The sequence below is a fragment of the Cryptotermes secundus genome, unplaced genomic scaffold (genome assembly GCF_002891405.2).
Source record: "Cryptotermes secundus unplaced genomic scaffold, Csec_1.0 scaffold1441, whole genome shotgun sequence".
In the NCBI taxonomy this organism is placed as follows: domain Eukaryota; kingdom Metazoa; phylum Arthropoda; class Insecta; order Blattodea; family Kalotermitidae; genus Cryptotermes; species Cryptotermes secundus.
In genome coordinates this window covers 221673-239972 of record NW_019734987.1, presented here as the reverse complement: position 1 = coordinate 239972, position 18300 = coordinate 221673, and the positions used below count along the sequence as shown (strand labels likewise).

At 38.7% G+C, this 18300-nt stretch overlaps 2 protein-coding genes across 5 annotated transcripts in view; one reads left to right on the top strand and one right to left on the bottom strand.

The window, feature by feature from the left end:
- The window catches only part of LOC111869171 (ATPase family protein 2 homolog), a 33355-nt gene extending 18103 nt beyond the window's left edge, over positions 1–15252 (bottom strand). For 2 of the 4 annotated variants that reach the window (XM_023860443.2, XM_033753309.1), the window contains exons 1-10: positions 14795–15252; positions 14520–14715; positions 12891–13076; positions 11513–11794; positions 10161–10451; positions 8731–8945; positions 5401–5606; positions 4262–4577; positions 3733–3942; positions 1498–1764 (exon numbers count right to left, since the gene is read on the bottom strand). In XM_023860443.2, the coding sequence (XP_023716211.1) occupies positions 1498–1764; positions 3733–3942; positions 4262–4577; positions 5401–5606; positions 8731–8945; positions 10161–10451; positions 11513–11794; positions 12891–13076; positions 14520–14715; positions 14795–14839 (2214 nt within the window). In that variant the 5' untranslated portion in view covers positions 14840–15252. Of the gene's footprint in view, positions 1–1497; positions 1765–3732; positions 3943–4261; positions 4578–5400; positions 5607–8730; positions 8946–10160; positions 10452–11512; positions 11795–12890; positions 13077–14519 lie in introns of all 4 variants that reach the window. The other 2 variants (XM_033753310.1, XM_023860444.2) reach the window with 2 other exon arrangements.
- A 96-nt stretch (positions 15253–15348) lies between these two features.
- Positions 15349–18226, top strand: LOC111869174 (gamma-secretase subunit Aph-1). The gene is made up of 2 exons (XM_023860447.2): positions 15349–15889; positions 17508–18226. The coding sequence occupies exons 1-2, from the start codon at positions 15490–15492 to the stop codon at positions 17831–17833; spliced, it is 726 nt and encodes a 241-aa protein (XP_023716215.1). The 5' UTR covers positions 15349–15489; the 3' UTR covers positions 17834–18226.
- Positions 18227–18300: the final 74 nt, after the last annotated feature.

The following is an 18300-nucleotide window of genomic DNA, read 5'->3' as shown; positions in this document are numbered from 1 at the left end:
GTCTCTCCTGTTTATAACTTCGTAGCAAAGAATAAACGACATTCATAGCGGTGAAACCGCTAGCAAGAGCCACAGGAACTTTGCTGCAAGACAGGCATATGTAACAATGACTTATCTCAGCTAAACTCGTTGGCTTAGTATACTCTGTTCTTGTGACAACAGGCCAGCGAAAAATCTAACAATCTACAGCAAAACCATCAATTATTATGGGCGTTATAACATAGGTGTGCAGCTGGACGAAACATACACGCCGAACCCCCCCAGACGATTTAAATCCCTGACGAAACATACACGACGAACCACGGCAACGGGTTAATAAACAATGGCCTGTATATAAGGTCCAAAAATGTTTTAGTATTAAACGGCAATGTTAAGTTGCTGCAGAGACTCAAGGTCAATTTGTAGGTAAAGAGAAACTAATATCTAGCATGCCAACAAATAATGTATGCACTGTGTTCTGTATACACAGTGGAACTCCATTTCTTGTTCCACATTTTAAGGTTTTCCTTCATTTACAATTCAATTTCAATGACACCAAGTGATAAATTCTTTACAAATTGTCAATGAAAATCCGTCGAGTGTAACAATGTTTTTAGGTCACTTATTTATCTCACTTGCCTTACATGTTTCGGTTCAAGAGAAACCATCATCAGAGGCACGTATTACAAACACTTGAAAACACTGGTGTTGTTTAATGTACACAGTATGTAAGCTGCGTGTACGCTGTTACAGGTGTCGAAGTGTAAAAGCACAACACTTTCTAGTAGCATTGAATGCACGTTCATTGACAATTTGTGATTGATAGTGTAACGGACCAAAAATGAAACAATTCAAAATGATAAATTCTTTGTTACACTACCTCCATTTAAGACTTTCCTCAGTTTAGTGCTCAAACTCACCTGGTCACCAATGAAACTTTAAGTACATGTTTCACTGCAGGCTAAGGCTTTATTCACACTGAAACTTTGATTCCTCCACTGTTTACAATATTATATTTAAGCATCCTGTTACACTCACACAATATATATGAGACAAACTCTGTCTTAAGTGCAACAATTTAATTGTAGTTCTTTCTTCTTCCCTTCCTCCACACTACATGTTTCGGCCCTAAATGGCCATCATCAGGTGTGTATTCTTACGTAGCTGCTACACTGCCCGTAGTTTAAAATTTAAACTCACCAGTCTTTCCAAATGTATGTATGTATCAAATCTTTGTTAACCTACGCGCGTCAATTTGATTTCTAAAATTGTCACTTTTTTAAAACTTCAATTCAAATTAAAATGTCTATAAATTTTCTGTTCTTTTTCTTTTTCCAAATTTTTAAAAATTAAAATTTTCTCGGGGTACATGCCCTATGTCTATAGTGCTGCAGCGGCTACTTCTTGTTTTATCACTGTTCAGGTATTGTTCTGTGTAGGCTCTCTCTGTGTGTGTTGCTGCTTATCTTTAATACGTGTGTCCTCCACTGTCCTTAACAATACAGGGCCTTTACATACCTTATCAATCCGATCTGGCCTGTTGGTAGCACCAACCACTGTCACGTTTCCCAGAGGCTCTACTCCGTCTAGTTCTGTAAGTAACTGAGCCAAAACCCTTTCCTGAACATTGCTAGCTCCAGATCCTGAAGCCCCACTTCGTTCTCCTCCTAGAGCATCCAATTCATCAAAAAATACAATAGCTGGTGCCACCTGCCTGGCTTTGCGGAAGACCTCCCGTACTGCCCTCTCTGACTCGCCAACCCATTTGCTGAACAGCTCTGGTCCCTATAAATTCATTGCCAAAAGTCACTCTTCCAGTACCACTACTATCTTCACTTAATATCCAAGAAGAAGAAGGAACAATATCCACGTTCCCAAGTAACTGCAATTGCACTGTAACCTGTACCATCTGGATCTACACTTCCTACTACTACAAAACTGGTGGCCAGACTTAAGCTTGGCAGAAATGGGACTGAGACAGTAGACAATCTGACATTATATCTTCTGAATCAATGCATGTGCTGGTATAGCTGTGTGATGAACAGATGGTGTGCTTAAGTATACGAATAATGAAAAATAATATGTTTTTGGTCTCAATATATCTCAAGACATATCAAGACAAATGACAATGATCTTCTAATATGCAAGAATATTAGCTTTTATTGGCATTCAAAATTCAAGTTAGGAGAGAATTCATTACCATGGTTGTGTCATGGAAAAAGGATACAATGAGGACAATGATAAGGGCATTAGAGTTAAAATTTAAGGGGCAGATCTATGGGTTGTCCAGGGCAAAATATGGTTCAGATAGGTACTGAAAGACATCAGGAAGGGTGGAAAGAGTTGAGAATAAATTCAAAAAGAAAGACTGTGGGATGACAGAAGAAACTGAAGACTTTTCATCCACTGACCCATTTAAAAAAATAATATGAGGGGGCTAGGAAGAAGATTGATGCTACACCTTTTGCACTCTTTTTAATGGAGGAACAATCAACCATCTACAACCTATAATATCAATGTTAAACAGTGGAATATATTGGTAACATTAAACTTCAAATATACTGTGGCATGCAGACCCATTGCTAGGCAATGACCATGAAATAAGCAACTATGAAACAGCTATTGCTAAGTAATGGCTCCACAAACATCCAAGTTTCCATGGCAAAAACAGAATAGAGCAATAATGGAAGAGATGTTTTCTATGCAGTACGTGCTCAAATGTTATAAGTAGGACCAGTTAGCAGTTGCAGTTACTTAGAGAACTACTGCGGTTCTGTCATTGTGATCTGTTGCTGCTAGAAGCTGGTAGTTGAGATTGGGGACAGTTCAGGGACCCAGATCAAGGGGAACGTCCACAGTTTGGAAGCCGCTACCAAGCAACAGCAGTGGAGACATGACTGTAGACACCAGTGTGTGTGTAAAAGTGAACTGTAAAGGTAGTCATGCACTGTATCAAAGAGTCCAATAAATCCAGTCATCAATCCAAAACCTGCCTACAGTCACACTCCATCATGTGACAATATTTATAAAGTAAAGGCAAAGCTATCTCTGTAACAGACTGTGAAGGTCCATAGGGTTGTGAGATGCTGAGGGGCCTACATTTTCTAGACAATTGGCTCACAGATGGTGGTAAGGTTGCCTTACGCGCCGGCAGTCCTTTAGCCCCAGGAAGATTCCTGGTACTGATTTCTGTTAGAGGCTGAATCGGCCCCAGGGCCATAGTGCGGCTGGAAGGATTAGATCAACTGAAAAAATCCACCTCATTGGGACTTGAACCTGTGACCTTCCGGCTTGTAGCATAGTGTCTCAACCAACTACACTACCGCGTGCCCCATTCATAAAGTAGTGTGACAAATTAACATGAACCACACTTACACTGATTCAGTAGCCAACTTACATACAAATTTTATTTGCAGAGTACTTTAATATTATGATGCACCTTAATTTTCAGTTATTAAAATCGAACACAATGCTGAAAAATTTCTGGCTCAAAATTGTACACTAACAAATACCTAGAGGACCTGGTGGTAAGATCCTAGACATATATTCAGAAGAGATCTGAGTAAGATCCCTGGTAAGATCTGTCTTCAGATTGATATCCACCTCTTCCTAAGATAGAACTTCGAGACTGAGAATACCCCTGCCTCCCCCCCCTCTCCTTTGGAATGGACTGTATGCCCTTGTCTATGTGGGAAAAAGTTAAGAAGAGATAAATACTGACTACATCTGGAAGCATGAAATGTTAAGAGTTACCTTTATTGACAAGAAATTTAGTTTACTCTCTGTAGCAAGAGCCTTTGCAATCATAGTCTTTGAACATCCTGGGGGTCCAAACATTAGAACACCTCGCGGAGGAGAAATTCCAAGTCGAGCGAAAACTTCAGGGTGTTTCAATGGCCACTCCACAGCCTGACGCAACTTCAACTTGAGTTCATGCTGTCCACCAATGTCACTCCATCGTACCTACACAAATATACAAAAATAAATTCTCCATTTTGCAGTCAGCTCCACCAGTTTGACAATTAACATTGGATACAAAAAGCAGATGGTGGTCATGTGACCAACATAAAATTAAGTCGATAATAAAAATATAACAATCAGAAGATAATATCAATATAGGGCATTTTCTCACTCTACTGGTAGTCCAGTCTCAGAATTGAGATCCTTTAGCACTGCCTGGCAAAATGAACTCAGACAGGTCAAAGGGCCATAATTGGAAACAGCAGAGAGAGGAAAAAAACGGGTATTTTTCTCTGACATCCTCACTATGAATTTCACGTACATTTGGCACCTCAATGAGGACTTCTCTCATTGCACTTGGTTTCACTTGAGTCATAGACCAGAGAAGGTCTTCTACTTTGACAATAACTGGGTCAATACCACATAAAACATCTCCTGCATATGTCCTCTTAACAGCATGAACAGCTGCACGGGAGCACAGTGCTGCCAGGTCAGCACCCACATAACCATGGGCTGAATGAGCCACATTCCTTAGCTCCTCCTCTGTCATTTCATGAGGAGTTTTTGACAGAAGTTTCTGCAGAATATCAAGACGAGCATTAGGACTTGGTACACTGATCTCAATTTCTCGATCCAATCTGAAAACAGAAAAATACTTCCAGCAAGAATGCAATCTTGTGAGTGAGGAACTTAATTTTGCAACAAGTTACATTTGAAAGAAACACATTCATGTATCTTGTATCTTTATTTTCATTTCCATAGTTCCTTACTGGCTACCAAAGCCACTGGATATAGAACATGTCACAAGTTACATACGTCAGTTCTGAGAACAGAAACTAGTTCTTTTACAGCCACATTCATAAAAGGAACCATAATTATACAATTCATTAACGCTGATACTAACTTCACCAACAAGCAGTGGTCGCTTGGTCAGTTAGTTTGCTTGCGACTAAAACCACGGAGTTTTTTTTTTGTGTACAATCATCAACTAGACATTAATATCTTATCAAGCTCATTTCTTTATATATATATATATATACAAATATCAATTAAAAGTCCTTTATACCATACAAAGAGCATTATAAGAAGTTTAATTCATCTTATATTTAAAATACTCGTCCAATGTATAAAATGATATGTCAACACATATAAACAAGTAGATTGGGAAAGAACCAGCAAAATAAAGACAATTTGAATTATTTTCTTATTTAATCCCATTAGAAGATCCTTAAGTAAATTCAAATCATAAATGAAATTCAAATTATTATGCTGACAGAACAAATGCCAGCAGAGATTCACATATACTGGTGAGACATTTAGACTATGCATCATTAAATAACACACACTGGAATGCGGCTTTCTGATTGTAATGAAATTTAGTATATGTCACATAGCCATCATGATTAAGTCTGAAAAAAGATCACTAAAATAACCAATGCTGTTAGCAATAGCCAGATGTACCTGCCAGGCCGCCTCAGGGATGGATCTATAGAATCTGGCTTGCTGGTTGTTGCTATTACCAGAACTGCCTTTGTCTCTTTTCTCTGAGATGCTGGCAAAGGAAGATGTAATCCATCTAACAAAGTAAGCAATGTTGACACAACTCGTTTATCCTGCTCAGAGCCCCCACTCCCATCACTGGCTCGCCTTGGGCATAATGCATCAACCTGAAAGAGTATATTACACAACCCTATTTGATCCACATAACCTTTTCAAATGGGGCAGGGTTGTCAATTTCCATTTTATTTATTCAGATAAAATTGCAAGGTACAAATAAAAAATCTTTCACAAATATACTTTTTCATTTGACAAAGTGTGAAGTTTCAAAGAAGTGCCAAAATAACAGCTATCAAAAAGCCCCTGTGATGAGACCATAAAACTACTGGAAGACAGCTCTGGCCGCACCATAGCTCAAGCGGTTGAATGTATGAATGTATAAGGGGTGGGCCTTCTTGGCCCTTGCACCGCGACCACAGTGATCTATTGTGCCTTGGCTGCACCATAGCTCAAGCGGTTAGTCACTGGCTTCCCACCATGATGGCCCGGGTTCGATCCTGGGTCTGGTCAAGTGGGATTTGTGGTGGACAAAGTGGCAGTGGGGCAGGTTTTCTCAGAGTACTTTGGCTTCCTTTGCCAATCTTCATTCCACCAAATTCTCCATCATCATAATCACCCGGGGAAGGTACAATAGGCCAATCAGTGGCCGCCATGCCGAGTGGACCCAGCTGGACTCCACCCCCCACTATGCGAATTTAAAAAAAAAATGGAGGACAAGTTACGGGTTCCACATGGATACCATACAGTAAATTAAAATAATTAAAACCCAGTCACTGGAAACTGGACAGTCAGTTAATGCAATACTTCCTCAGAAGCGTGCTTCCCATAACTGGCAACCTCCAAAGCTAAAATGTCTGTCTACTTAAGAGGTAAGGTAAAGGTAAAGCTATCCCTGTAACAGGCCATGATGGTCCATAGGGTTGTGAGACATCGAGGCTCCCACATTTTCTAGACAATCGGCTCACAGACGGCAGTAAGTTTGCGAACCTTACACACCAACCGCCCTTTGCCCCCAGGAAGATTCCTGATATTCATTTCTGTAAGAGGCTGAGTCAACCCCAGGGCCACAGTATGGCTGGAAGGATTAGGTAAATTGAAAAAGTTCAATGAGCTCATTTGGAACCAAACCCACGACCTTCTGACTTGTAGCATAGCGCCTCAACCAACTATACTAGCACATACCCCAAATATCTGTTTACTTATTAACATTAACACCAAAGACATGTATTCCTCAGAGATGTAAAAGTTTAACAGAAATTAGCATATGGTTAAGGACAGAAAACACATCAGTTTCAAACTGCTGGCATGTTAATGTTGTACAAAGAAGGGGCGGAACATGGAACATACTAGCTTGATTATAACATGTGATTCATATTACAAGTACTCTAAACTACATCATACGCCTCTCAACTCTCATTGTGGTTCCTCATCACTTCCTCATTGCCTTGATACAAATACTTTCAATAATCTCATATTTACATTGTCTCTGGGCCTCCCAAGTTTCACATCTTAATATCAGCTACTGTTCCTGCAAGTTAGAAACATAAAATAAAGTAGCAAACTTGAAACAGAGATGTCACCACTAGTGATCTGTGTATGTGCATACATGTGCCCATACGTATATGCAAGTGTGTAACAGGTATATTTTTTTAACTAAAGACACACCACCAATATCATCATCAGCCGTCAACATGAACTCTGATTTTGAGTTTTTCAGTATGTCTTCATTTCTTTGCTGTCCATTCCATTTCACCTGTCTCATAAATTTCATTTCCATAGTTGTAATCCTTATTTTGTCTTCTGCTTTCATTTTATATAAATCACTCCCAAAGCTAGGATATTATATACCTTCATTTTTGTTGGTTCCTTGAATTTTAACGGCTTAACAGCTGTATTCATAAGGCCTGTTATCTTCAAGCAGTTCAAAACATCAGTCTCTGTACCCTTTTCCCCTCCACTTGACAGCTTCCACAGTACTTGAAAGTGCTTGGTGTATTATCTTACTGTTCATCACTGTTTTATATTTCGTTAGTTCTTGGATGAAAAATACTGTTTTTGATAAGCAACTAACTCCAAGGAGCTGTGCCCTCCTTAAGAAGCTGCCAGTCACTCACCTACTCACGAATTTCCCAACATTTTATGGAACCCAAAGGTTCCTTACTGTGTTCACACAGTCCCTCCACTTGCCCCATCCTGAGCCAGATCAATCCAGTCCATATTGGTCCATCCTCTCTTTCTCTCTCTAAGATCCATTTTAATATTATCCTCCAACTTACATCTAGGTCTTCCTAGTTATCTCCTTCCTTTTGGCTTTCCAACCAAAATCCTATATGCATTCCTCTTCTCTTCATTCTTGCTACATGCCTGCCCATCTCATCCTCCTTCACACTGTTTTTTATTTATGCCTTAAAACTGTCATCCAATATTAGACTGTCAAATATACACAAGAGGCCTATAAGTCCTCATCTATAAGAAAGAAACTTTACAAGAAAATAATCATTAAACAAGAATCACAAAGTACATACGGTAAAATACTGGAACATAAATAAAGGACCATTTAGATTCAGCAATTCCTCACTGATAATGTCTCTATGGTGGGGTTTGAGTGCTCCTGAGACACTGAGAGCTGTGCTGGCGGTAGCATAGCTACTGGTAGAGTCACCCATGCCAGACAGGTCAAGGGGTAAGAGCCAGAGGAAGAGGGATACCCTGGTCCTCCAATTTTGGGGTTGGACATGAGGATAACCTAACACCATAAAAACTAAATTGTTCAGAAAACAGATAATCAGCCTCTAAAATAAAATATATATGACAAGGGATAGGAAGACCCAGGTTGAGATGGTTGGAGAATGTAATGATGTTCTCTGTATAATGAACGTGAAAGGATGGGAAGGAAAGATGAATAATAGAGAAGAATGGAGGCAGATTGTTCGTGAGGGCAAAGCTCACCCTCAGCTGTAGTACCGAGGGGATGGAAGGAAGCTTCAGCAATCTCCAGCACATTCACTATACTCTATGGTCACACATCAAAATTTACTTCAATTCTGTCTCCTGGCATTACAGTTACATTTCAGAACAATATGTCTACAGTATTTGATGTGGAATTTTGACTGAATAACAAAAATACAACCACAAGACTACTTAATTTAAATGTCAAGATACAGACAATAAACACTGAAATGAAATTTCAAATATTCATATGTGTTATAAAATTCTTATATTTTTCATCAGTACCTCATCCAACAGAATAATACTGGGTGCCTGTTGTTCTGCAGTTCTGAACAATTGCCGCAGTCTGGTCTCTGTTTCACCCAGATACTTGCTGTATATCTCTGCACCACTAACTGTCACAATGGCTGCTCCACTCTCAGCAGCAAGAGCCTTGGCTAACACTGTCTTTCCAGTACCAGGAACTCCATACAGCAAGATACCTCGAATCACTGGCAAACCTAATAAATACACGCCATCTGGTAAAAAGTAAGGTAAAATCATCCCAGTGCTTAATTTGTTAAGCACTATACCATGAAGATGTATGGGGGAGTAGAGGTATAGCTCCACCTTTCTTGACCTTGGTACTAGTTAAAGGTGAGTGGAACTTCAAGCCCCTGCCACTTTATCCCCGGGTAAAGAGGGCCTAGTAACCACTGGATAGGAGACTGGGTGGGCCCCAGAGTTGGTCTGGATTCTGCGGAGGAGGCAAAGATCTTGTAATGCTGGGAATCCAACCAAGACAGTCCAGCCCATCACTATACTAACTGAGCTATCCTGACTCCTATAAATGCCTTTAACTGTAACAGATATTCACAAACAATTTAAAATAAGACGCAACATACATATTCAACATGCTTGTCTCCACTGGTCTGCTCACACAAACTAAATGAACTCAAGTGCTACCACCTGTTAACATTTTTTAAACCAGATCTACACTAAAGTTTTAATAAATCAGATCTTAAGCCATGTTGCTATAGGATGAAGATGAAAATTCTGCCATACTTCTTTAAATTCCTAAACAATTTGTCATGTTGTACAAAAGAAAAGTGGGAAATCCTACATTGAAATGGATGTCAGATGAAGAGAATAATTTATGAAAGGTGAAAGTGAAGAGACAGAGGCAAATAATAGAAATGAGCATGTCATAATGAAGGCCACTTCTCTTAGAGGACCAGCAAGTAAGGAATCAAGTAAGAAAATAAGTACATGGGTGGGTAGGTAGTTAGGTAAGAATTCAACAGATTCTGATGAAATTAAGTATAGTCAACATACATAACAATAAATATTGCTAAGAATATTAGATTATAAACATTAATCTAAATGTTGTCCATACAAATATTTGAAGATAATATTAATACAAATGTCATTAGATAGTTATCCATTTCTGACACATATACGATTTCTCAGGTTTCTTCCTTCACAATACCACATACAATATTACAGTTCAAAATTTTTCCAAATTTTTATGTTGATAAGTTAGAATTTAAATACACTCTACTAGTACCCACATTTGTATTACATAAAACAAATGCTAAAATTAATGTGTACTTCAAAAACACACCATAAATGAGTAAAAAATACACTAAATTTCAAACATAACCTCCATACAGTGTAGGAGGCTCAGTCTTGTGGACTTTGCTGTGTTAAGGATTCAGTTACAAAGCAATACACACCTTGAACTAGAAATACGTTCTGTAACGCAAGTTGGATAATTTCATGAATTTCCTCGATTACATTTTGTAGTCCGCCAATTGAAGACAAACTGCAAACACTTTCATTCTTTGCACTTTCTTTCTTGTCTACGGACCCAATCAATTCAACATTCCACTCCGTTCCTTCCACAACTCTATAGAACAAATTCACTTCACCTCCACACCCAGCATCCTGTGACAACTGCAGATCATTCAATTCCTCAGTAAGTTGATGAACAGCTTCTACAGACTTATCATCGTGTTGCGATGATCCTGAAATATATACCAGCTGTAATACAATTATTAAAGGAACACTGAAGAACTAGATATTCTGACATATAAAAGTAATAATACATCAAAACTGATGTGGCCTTCTGATTCGTTTTCGGCTGAAAGTAGTCCAAAAATATTTGTTTATAGCATGCAAGACAATATCTTGTAACCACAGACCTGAACACAAAATTGAGGAAAATCATAACTGGAGATTCCTTCGCAATAATTCTGTCATATCCATCAACCACCACAAGTAACAGAGCCCAATTACAAGACAGATTTTGATAAAACTTCGCATGACAGAGCTATATTAAATTTTGGTTACTTTCATTTATTTCAAAGGCCACTTTACCCAAAATATTGATTGAACTCTTATGTATATCGTTTTTAGTTCTTTTGGAGATTTTTAAGAAACGTGATCAACAAGTACACAGTTATATGGATATGTACTACCATGACTAAGTTTAATTCATTGTAATTAATTTCAAAGGTGACATTAGCTTAGTGTCTAAACATACTTTACAGCCCATCTCAGTATGTATTCACCTGAAGGAATGTCTTGAACAAATGTTTTAAGCGTCCATAGTATATGTGTTACGCTTTACATAAAAGTCGCACAAAACTCAGTGATTCTGAGGAAAAATGAATAGTAAGTTCATATCATTAAAACAACTGTCCAGTTACCACAGTTCACTTAATACTTCCACCAGATGACAACTTGAACAAGTTCTGATGGAGTATGTGGAATTCAGCAGCTACATACTTTATAATTCTCATTTCATGCATCCTGTTATGTTATAATATACAACTTCTTTATTACAACCATCACAACTCAACTAATATCATATCATTATATCATCTGATATTAGTTGTATTATGACGGTTGTAATAAAGAAGTTGTACATAATTTATATTCCTGTCTTACAGGCTTTTTGCTTTAAACTGTCCCAACAAAAACTATAAACCTGCTCTATTTGAATGACGACTCCTCCTACAAAGACAGCACAGAGACACCATGCAAAGACAAAGAAAAAACTGAAACTGCAAAGGGAGTTCATTACCATAATAAATTTTCCCTTTCAAAATATTCACACCTTTAAATGGGCATATCTGTTTCACGATGAAAATGAGATTCTGGCCATAGTGTTGCAAAGACAGTCTGTCTCCTATTTTCAAGATTCTGGTCCTGTGTTTTCCATGAAGAAAACCAGACAGGTCTGTGGGAGTGGTGTTCAGCTTATCTGTCATATGAACAGACACTAAGCCAGCTGGAAATGGCTGCTCATTCATCTTCTTCACAGTCACATGACCACCACAACTGCTGCCCCAGTGCAAATCCATTGCTGGAACAATTATGGTACTGTAGAACACACACATCAAAACAAAATTTTCAGGAGCACTTAACTGTTTTGACAACCACCTATTAACTTCATGTTGGTCCATCGGGCCGCAAGTAACAGCAGCTAAACTACCGAACTGATTTTGATTAAATCTGATGGAGCAGACCCACACTAAATTTTGTTAAACAGCAGTGTCAGATACTTTATATAAGTAACATTTCAGTACATAAAAGAACTAAGTCTTTATACACAAAATCCATAATTCCAGTATGTACTGTGAGTGCATCTGCTTTCTCATTTTTCATGTACTACTTCAAATTTTTCCTTAACAGACTCACAATGACAACAGCATATATTTTGGGTGGCCAAATGACCAACCTCTTTAACACTCAGCTGACTGGTTTGCCAACCATCATTTTAGTAATATTAAGGTAAATTAAAGGTATCCCTGTATCAGGCCATGACGGCCCATAGGGCTTTGAGATGTTGAGGCTCCCACATTTTCTAGACAATCGGCTCACAGATGGCAGTGAGGTTGTCAAACTTATGCACCAGATGCCCTTTGCCCCCAGGAATATTCCTGGTACTCATTTCTGTTAGAGGCTGAATCGACCCCAGGGCCATAGTGGGGCTGGAAGGATTAGGTAAATTGAAAAAAATTCACCTCATCGGGATTCAATCATGCAACCTTCAAGCTTGTAGCATAGTGCCTCAACCAAGTATGTTATTGCGTGCCCCCTTTAGTAATATTAAGGTAAAGGTAAAGCTGTCCCTGTGCTTAACTAATTAAGAACTACACCATGAAGGTGTATGGGAGAGTGGATGTATAGATTCACATTTTCTTGACCTGGGCACTAGCTGGAGGTAAGAGGTCAGCTTCGCGCCATGGCCGCTTTACCCATAGGGAGAGCCTCACAGTACCCATTGGGCATGAGGTTGGGTGGACCCCAGAGCCAGTCTGGACAATGTGGAGAACACTCTTGAACCTACTTGACTCGAACTCCAACCCCTTGGTTGTCCAGCCCGTAGCCAGTCACTATGCCAACTACACTATCCTGGATCCTTATTTTAATAATATTAGCTAATAAAATTAACTTACATGATCTAGTCAAGAGAACAGAAACGAGACTCTTCTCCAAAGTTGGCCATGCTATCTTGACAGTGGAGTCTCCACCCACACTGACTATAACAGGATCACCAATACTAATATCACACAACTGTAGAGCTGACTGGGACAACAATACCAAGTTGTCATGTTCTGCCTTTGGAATATTCTTCAGCCCATCTGCAGGCACAGAATGGTATTCAATAGCATCACGCTGAAACTCTTGGCCATTTAACTCTATAACTCTGTGGCCTGTAGTCTGCAAGCATACTATATCGACCAAGCAACCACCGCTTGTCGGCGAAGTCGGTGCCAACTTTAGTGATAGAGGTTGTCACGTGGTCAGCACAATCCCCACGGCCATTAATTTCAGTTTTCTAGACTGGAGCCGCTACTTTTCCATTCAAGTAGCTCCTCAATTATCTTCACAAGGCTGAGTGGACCCCTAACCAGACCCACTATTTCTCAGAAAAATCTGGTAGCGCCGGGAATCGAACCCGGGGCCTCTGGATTTGTAGCCAGGAACTCTGATCACTAGACCACAGAGGCAGTCAGAGGGATCAGTAACATTGTGACTGATGGTCAGTCAGTCAGTCAGTAAGTCTTGGTATTGAGCCCCATTTGGTGCTTATGACCAGATATTTATTACTGTTTGACAGTTGTTGTCTTGTTTTTGTGGGGTGCCCTCTCCAACAAGAGGACACGTGTCTGTCTTTTGCCAGAGTCATTGTCTGCAGGAGAAATCATTTGTCATAATGTAAAGGACATTTACATTTTACATGTTAAACATGCTAATAAATGTAAATAAAATATATACAGGGCCTCTGTCAGTTGAGGCTCAGTGTAGCAAATTATGCCCTATTTCTAATAGCTCCCCCTACAACAGTAGTCTAATCACTTGAACAGTCATATGTTTGACCATCGCCAAGTTTAAGCCTCTTATACTTTCTATGTCAGGCTTCGCCTTGTCCAATATTGTGAACATTTTTGTTATCATGATTCTGTATGCCTTCTGCTTGTTGCCTGCATAATTTTGTTATACAATCATATACGTACAGAATTCTGAAAGCCATGCGTAAATTGCGAACCAGTGTGTGCCTTGGAAAATTGTGAATGGTGCAGAGAACCTTGTTTTGCAGGCACTGAAATTTCATTAGCTGCTTAATTGGTACTATTTATAAACCCTTGGCATAGACCACACACAAAACACCATTCCTGTTCTTGTTCAATTGTTGCTTATTTAGAATCTGTTACCTAGCAAAGAACGTTGTTCTTTTCTTTTGCAGTCGTTGCCTATAAATAAGTGTTGTTTCAGAGCCATTTGCTAGCAACGGCTGTTTTCCTGGCTCCACAGCTCTTGCTTTGAGCAAATATGCCATAATATAATTTGATATAACTTTTGTAGTTTAAACAGAGCCATTAACAACCCAAGAAATGACTGATTATGTATGGATGCTATCAGTGAACAGCTCTCTACCCTTCTTCCATTCTGTTTCATTATTGAAGATATTCAATAAACAAAACAAGAGACTTTAACTATAATAAACCAAAGTGTAAATATAAAATTCAGCAATATAATCTAACCTTAAGTGATCTTATTTAGGATAAATTCAGAAACATTACCTTGTTGTTTCACTTCTTCCAGTACTCCATACAAAACTCTGTCTTTAATATAGCCATGAGTCCATGACTCTGATGATGGGGGACAAGAGTTCTCTGCATGTGTCATCAAATCCTTCTGGGCCACTATCACTTTACAGATTTCACATAGGTTCCACAAAGATAGTGACTTCCTGCCTTTTGGTGGCATCATGCACTCCTGTTAAATCATGTTGAACTTTGGTGGTTGTAATGGGGGAGGGGGCAGGAAAAAACCATAATATCTATATATCCATTACCTGAAATAACAGTTTTTGGAACTTTTGAATACCAATTATAAACATAAAAATATAGGTACAAGGCAACTGTTACTAACTGCTGTTAAATATGGGTATTTCAAGCTGTGAACTTATTTTAAACACGCGAACACAAAACAATAACCTAATCCGTATTACACAACGTTCCATAAATAATTCACGCGGTCGATTCTCGCTAACAACGAGCACATAACAAACAACGCGCCAATTTTCCACAATTAGACAAAATTTGTGAAATTTTTTTCATATCGCTCTGCCTCCATTTTTATTCCGTAACTGCGAACTACATTACGCGCCAAGTTTCACGGGACAAACACGTGGGTTTTTGTCTCCATTGTAACCATTACAACAATCACATTTCTTTCTCAGACAACACGTCTTATCACTCCTCAATCGACGGTTGTATAACGATCAAGGACCCCCTAACCCCCGCATGACCATCGGTCATTTCTTTCCTCTTTGCAGTGTGGTCCAGAAATAGAAAAACTGTATTCACGGAGTATAGCTAAGCTGTATACATGTCAGCAATATAACAGTAGTGCCAACACGATTCGGTGTCGGTGAACGTGAGTGGTTAATGAGTGTTATCGAGGAGATAACGAAGATTGTTTTCACGAAACAGTCCATTTTATAACTTGTTCGAGCCTGTAAAGTGTGAACTGCAAGATTTTTCCACCATGACGATTATGGAATTCTTTGGTTGTACATTTCTGGCATTCGGACCACCCCTGGCAATGTTTGCTTTTACAATAGCCAGAGACCCAATCAGAATAATTATTTTAATTGCTAGTGCCTTCTTCTGGCTCCTTTCGTTTTTAATATCATCGATTTTGTGGTTTCTTGTGCCAATAAAACATAAACTTGTATTTGGCCTTGTGTTTTCAGTACTTCTTCAAGAAGTTTTTAGATATCTAATTTACAAGCTTCTCAGGAAAGCTGAAAGTGGTCTGAAGAAAGTTACAGATAATTCTGAACAAATAACAAGCAACAAACATATCCTTGCTTATGTAGCTGGATTGGGATTTGGAATCATTAGTGGAGCTTTTTCCTTGGTCAATGTACTAGCTGATGCTATTGGTGAGTTAAGTCTTCAGGCTTGAATTTAACATCCCTCTAATAAATACCTGACAGTGAAACCAGAGGGTTAAGTTGTAGCACTTGTGGGCTCATGCATACTTTCTGTTTCCACACATGGAACATGGAAAAGTGTTTTACAATACAGAGAGCCAAGGCTGCCAACAGGTATAGAGGGCTAGCCATATTTTAAAAGCATGTAACACTAATTTCTCATGTGTTTGGGGGATTAAATTAGTCTGCAGTGTCTGCAAGAGGGGTCCAGCATTCACAGCTCACTGTTCTTCCTCAGGTTTTATTAACACATTTATTTCTGTTTTATGAAAAAGGTGCTGGGATGGTATCTTGTGTAGTCAGAAAAAGAATCTGTGTGGTGTGGTAAAGAGGGTTGCCACTAAATGTCACATTTAGGAGAAAAACAACTGTATATGTTTAAGCAGTAATATTTCATCATGTCACCAAATGGAAAGCACTGTGCTTAGACATTACATTATTTTGATTATTTTTATGCATATTACTTTGTAATGCACATCCAGATTTTAACTTAATTGTCTTTTCTGTAACACTAAAGACTTGCTGTCAATGAATTGATTGCTTGGCTCATCCATTTACAAGTATTTTACCTAAAGAAATACAGTAAAATAAATGCTTATATAAATTACCAGAATCCATCCATTCATTGTATTACAATATCTGTTTTCCATCTGAAGTGGCACTTTCAGCACTGTCAACCTATAAATACTCATATGTCCATAACTTTACTTTCTCGTATACACTGGGGACCTGATGGTTTCAAGGAACGATGCTGGATTCTCATTCAGATGGTTCTGAGTTTTATCCCCAGTCATATCTGTGTGCAGATTTTTATGCTCACAGATTGATAGCTGTACCGAAGATAAGAGGATAGCGCAGTCGGCATAGTGACTGGCTATAGAGCTTGAGTTTGAATAAAGAATTTTCTCTTCTCCACGTCATGCAGACCAGCTCTGGGGATTTGTGTTGGACAAAGTGGCGCTGGAGCAGGTTTTCTCCGAGTACTTCAGTTTCCCTTGCCCATCTTCATTCCACCAATTGCTCCACAATCACCCTCACCTATCATTTGGGGCTGGTACAATAGGCCAGAAGTGGGTGCAGTACAAGGGACTTACTCCCACCCCACTAGCAATAAAAAAAAATTGGGCACTTCTTAGATGATATCAAACTTCCTAGCACATGTAGTTCAGGTGAAGTGGCATGACCATGAAGAAAATTGATCTTAAGATTTTAACAGAAAAGTACACTGTATTTAATTTTGAAATGCTCTCTGTTCATTCAGGTAGTGCCCATGCAGTTCACTATTTTTCTTCTTGTTTGGTATTGTGTTTACCTCCTCCACTCATACCTTGCAAATATGAAGTTGATAAATTTTTAAGAGCATTTCTCATGAAACTTGAAGCACATGGAAAAGTAATATTGGAAGCTGCTGGAACAGTTTTGATTGCATTTCACTGATGGACAGAGTGTAGCCCAAAATAATATTTTTGAGATCACATGTCCCCAGAAAAGCACAGAGGCATCCTGTCACATTCACAGTGTGTATATGTGAAGGATAGTTTGTGATATTAATTTTTTGTTGTTCCAGGTCCTGCAACAATGGGCCTAAAGGATGGGTCAGATCTATTCTTCCTCGCATCTGCAGCCACTGCTCTTTGTTTCATCATGCTTCACACCTTCTGGAGTGTTATCTTTTTTTCTGCAGTGGATAATAGAAACTATTTACAGATTGCATGGGTAGTTGGTACTCACATGACAGCTTCATGTTTCACGTTGTTCAATCAGAACGAACAATACTTAGCATCACTTTTGCCAGCGTATTGCATTATGGTAGCTACAGTATGTATGGCTTACTATGTAGCTGGTGGCACATTCCGCAGTTTTGCTGCAACTCTGAAATTTCATAGAATGTAATAATAAAATTATATCTTAATGTATGCATAATTTATTAACATGAAAATATACACTTTCTACAGATGCAAATACAATTATCATTCCACCAAACTGTAATGTGAGTTTATATCGTTCATCAGATTTGTTAAGTCTGGCACAGATGGACACAGACAAAATGCCATGTTATAAAATAATCATGATTATGTTCTGTGCCAACGGAAGCTGTCTCTGTTGATATGTGAAACTTTTTTTAATAGATACAGTTTGTTGTAAACACTTGAAACCTTAATACCAACTGAATCCACTCATTGGAAAGAGGAATTGATTTGTCCACTGACTGAAATGCAGACGCATTCCCTGTTCTAATGAATAAATGTTCAGAATTAGCAACATGTCTTAAATCAATTGTTAGTAGTCAACACAAAGGATCACCACACATTCACAAATTTAAATGATGTCTGCCAACTGTGGCATAACTCAAAACTCAC

Bases quoted from the DNA above. Each gene is read 5' to 3' on its own strand.
- LOC111869174 (XM_023860447.2), top strand. From the start codon at position 15,490: ATGACGATTATGGAATTCTTTGGTTGTACATTTCTGGCATTCGGACCA. The intron at 15,890-17,507 runs GTGAGTTAAGTC...TTGTTGTTCCAG, and splicing joins TGTACTAGCTGATGCTATTG to GTCCTGCAACAATGGGCCTA.